Here is a 4291-nt window from a genome sequence, read left to right as displayed (position 1 = left end):
ATTTTTAAAATATAACAATACATATTGTTTTTAATACATTAGCAAACACTGCATAAAAAATAATCTCAACATTACTAATTCCGGTATTACTAATCCCAGTACTACTAATTCCAGCATTATTAATATACTCTATTAAGTATTATCTTATACACTCTACCAAACGACCTCTAATTACGTGATGGTGTAAAACAAGTATTCATAGCACACTGCAGCTAAACAACCTTCCAAGACAAACTTCTGTTGGTCTTGTGTTAATTTAATTTTTTGTTCAATCCTTATAGGCTCTGTACGATCACGTACTACCTGCTTTTGATGTCTTGGGAAAGAAATCCTTTTTCTTGGGACAGGTCGGAAATGGAGCTAAAATGAAACTTGTTGTTAATATGGTAATGGGCAGGTAATTGACAATGGCTCTTTCAATTAACTTTTGTGTTCGTTCTGTATCTCCCAAGCAGAAAACTTGAGTGAATTCTGTCTTGTGCTATTAAGCTATTATGACAAGAACTCCGTAATGTGCAGTATGATGAATGCATTTTCGGAAGGAATTGTACTGGCTGACAAAAGTGGATTGGACCCTCATACCCTTCTTGATGTGCTGGTAAGCATAGGCCATAGGATGTTGATTCCCTTAAACATTCATATCCAAATAAATTTTCAGAATTCATATTCTCACAGGACCTTGGAGCCATTGCTAATCCAATGTTCAAAATGAAAGGACCTGCCATGATAAAACATAGTTACCCACCCGCATTCCCTCTGAAACACCAACAGAAGGACATGAGGTTGGCTCTTGCACTCGGAGATGAGAATGCAGTGCCAATGCCAGTTGCAGCTGCTGCAAATGAGGTACAGCTTGGTTAGACCATTCTTTTGTCGAATTTGTTCTGATGTTATTTACTAGTTGGCATAGTGCCTGTTTTTACGTTTAATTCTACTCGGGATGTACTCTTTGCCTCCAGGCATTCAAGAAGGCAAGGAGCTTAGGTTTGGGCGACCACGACTTTTCAGCTGTGTTCGAGACTGTTGGCAAGGGTGCTCAAAGTTCAACCTGAGTGTGTGCAACAAGATGAGGCGTTCTATCATAGCAATAAAATCTTGAAGATCATCACTCAGTCCTTTTTTGCTCTCTAAAATGATTAATCAGCATAGAACTTGAAAAAAAATGAAATTGTAATGGAACCTTCCTATGAACTTTTCAAGTACTTGCACATCTGAAAACAACTCCTTCAAAGTGCAAAATTTGCAAACTTCACACTGCATTCGGTTGAGCAGAGGCTTGATATAGAGCCACCATTGGCATAGAAGGTCAAGCGTCATCTTGGGTTTGAAAGCATGTAAGGTCTAGAGGGAAAAGGCATATTTTGTGGAGAAAATTTGAATACTAAACATAAAAGAAGAATCTGAAACCGAGAAATGGGAAATTTTGCTTACCACTACTTAATGAATTTAGATGCTTTGAATATGTGTCCCTTGTAGTATTTGAGTTCTGCTATGCTCTCCTTAATGTCTTCCATAGCTCTGTGCTTGTTTTCTTTTTAGGAGCCTTTTTTCTATCTAATGAAAATGAAAAAGCAGGAAAACACTATCAAATAAATGGAGAAGATGCAAAATAAAACATGCAACAGTCAAGAGAAATTGGACATTAGTCTACTACTATATCAGAATACAATATGCTGGCTCTGACTTTATTATTAAAAATAAAATATTTAAACAGACCAAGCCCACCAAAGAATACTTCGAAGTAGACATAATAAACCTCAATGACCTGTACTGGTTTTACCTGTTGGATACCAACGAAGACACAATGCCTTGAGTCTTGACACTGCTAACGTCAACAAGTGCATGTGAAAAAAGACTAGCCAGATTCAACATGTATTTCTGCATAGAGAAATTAGCTAGAGAACAGGTTAGAAACGAGCTCTAAATTTAAAAGGAAAATTGAGTAAAACTAAAGAGTGAAGAATACTAGATTGTAGCCATGTGCTAATAGAGCTGTCAATATGGGCTGACTCAGCTCATTTGAGCTAGCCCACACGAACTCTGGAGTTTGACGGGCCAGACCGGGCTGATCCATCAAGATAATAGGCCAGAAAACAAGCCCAATCCATCACTCTGTAGACTGCGGGTCTTCACGGGTCAATACACTTTTTAAAATACCAGTTCAGGTTATCTGCGTTGCAGGTGTATTTCATGTCAATTAATAAAACTATATAATTTTTTTTTCATGTTTTAACCTATAAAATTATATATCAATTAATATGGGTATTTTGGTAAAATATGCTTTAGTTATTATTTTTTGAAGGATGCGTAAAATTCAAAGTAAACAAATAAAAGTGAACGGAGAGTACTTATTTTAGACTAAAAGTGTGGTTGGTATGAAAGAAAATGTTTTCCTAGAAATATTTAAAATGTTTTCCTAGAAATATTTTCTTTGAAAATAAGTGATTTTATTACTTATTTTTTGGTGTTTGATTGGTCAAAAGAAGATATTATCCCAACATTATATAGGGAATAATCTAAGCAAATACTAATGGCACCAAATTCAATCCCGACCTTAAACCTTGATTCCTCACACGTGATGCAAGACCTGACCCCGACAACCATTCAAGGACCAGACCCCCACTCCTCATCCAGGACCCAATCTGGACACGAGAATCTACCCTAACTTCGTATTCGGAACCCAACCCCAACATCCGATCCAGGTCGACCGCGATTCTCGACTCCTGACTTGGACCCCCAACCCCTCAGCTCCTAGACCCGACCTAGGTCTGACTGTCACCACCTGAACCAGGGCCTAGCTGTGATGGGTATCTCAAGTCCTTCGAGGACCGGAGACCACCCCTTTTGCCTAGTTAAACAAGAATACACGCTGTCAGAGACCGAATCCCAGATATATAACATGGTAATAAGGGTAAACTCAAGACATAGGTAATATGTCCATAAACCGTCACCAATACCAATAACCAACACCCAAGTCCAAAGTTATCCATAAAGCCTCTAACAAAACCAAATACCAATAATGTGATGGGACAAGCCCCCGACCATAACCAAAAACAAGTTTGAAACAAAGTCTAAGACATAGGAAATGAAAATATAAAATAAAGTCCTTTGGAAGATGGAAACTTACCACTTCAAGTCAACTCATCAGCTATCCAAGGCACCTAATCATTGTGCAAGAAAGGTAGAAAAATTTCTGGTGTCTGCATTACGTAGGGATACGACGTTCGAAGACGGTTAGCGGTTGGAGCGCTAGCATGTAACTCAAGCATAAAGGATAAAATAATGTCACGAACCATAATACAAAAATCATTAAAACTAATGCACAATGACATATGCAACATATATATATATATATATATATATATTATGCTGGGAAAGGAAACAGGGTTTAGCATGAATGTTAAAAACCTTAACCTGGATTGTATAGTATAACTGTCATAATCAAGGGACCCATGGGTTATATGGGCCCAGCTCTTCCCCAGCTGGAAGGACCCTAGTACATGTAGCCGCACGAACCAGAGGATAATCCTATATCATATGCCTGATGAGGGACTCGAACCTCCCGGTGTAAATCAAATGTGGATAAAGCACCAATTTATATAACAAGGGGGACTTGAACCTCCCAATCATATAATAATAATAAGGGAAACTCGAACCTCCCAGTCATTTAGACCCCCACGCCGATTAACGCGGTTTTTGCTGTTTGTCCATCGGGACTTCTACTTTCATGGACCGGCTACACTACCCGCTTTTAAGCCCAATTAAAATATTTAACACATATTCCTAATTTATTGAACCGATTATACATTTAGGCATCCCATTGTTATCGTCATACCAACTCTACTTGCAAGTTCATTATCATGCCACAATCCATTAACCATTACACGGGAGAAATTTATGACTCCTTAGGTTCAATTGACATCCTCACGAGGAATCCACATACCCCAAAGTTCAATAAAACTACACCATAGTTCATTAAACTTTTATGCCAATGCAATAGTTCAAGTGAGAACTTCAAACTGTATGATGAAACCATATTCATTATTAATTTCACAATTTGGGTTGAGGGAACATAATTTTTAAAATCATATATCAAGGCAAAATCATCAAATTGGGGATAATCATGACCCCTTAGTTTGTTTACCATTTTCATGCACCCCAATGAGTGTGCAAATTAATAATGTAAAACATAATAGTTCAATAGTAATCATGAGAAAACATTCAAACAATTTATATCCAAAAATCTCAACCCATAGTTCAAAACCCAATATCAAAACCATGAATAATAAAC

General features: G+C 37.5%; 1 protein-coding gene across 1 annotated transcript; it reads left to right on the top strand.

Moving 5' to 3' along the window:
* Positions 1-281: 281 nt before the first annotated feature.
* On the top strand, positions 282-1462 carry LOC124885406 (glyoxylate/succinic semialdehyde reductase 1-like; the record flags this gene model as incomplete). The annotated part of the gene is given in 4 exon segments (XM_047404369.1): positions 282-397; positions 520-598; positions 676-846; positions 960-1462. Coding segments are annotated over 4 exon segments (459 nt in total), but the record flags the coding sequence as incomplete, so codon positions are not given.
* Between the last annotated feature and the right edge of the window lie 2829 nt (positions 1463-4291).

The sequence above is a fragment of the Capsicum annuum genome, unplaced genomic scaffold (assembly GCF_002878395.1).
Source record: "Capsicum annuum cultivar UCD-10X-F1 unplaced genomic scaffold, UCD10Xv1.1 ctg57872, whole genome shotgun sequence".
In the NCBI taxonomy this organism is placed as follows: Eukaryota; Viridiplantae; Streptophyta; class Magnoliopsida; order Solanales; family Solanaceae; genus Capsicum; species Capsicum annuum.
This window is presented reverse-complemented; position numbering and strand designations above follow the sequence as displayed.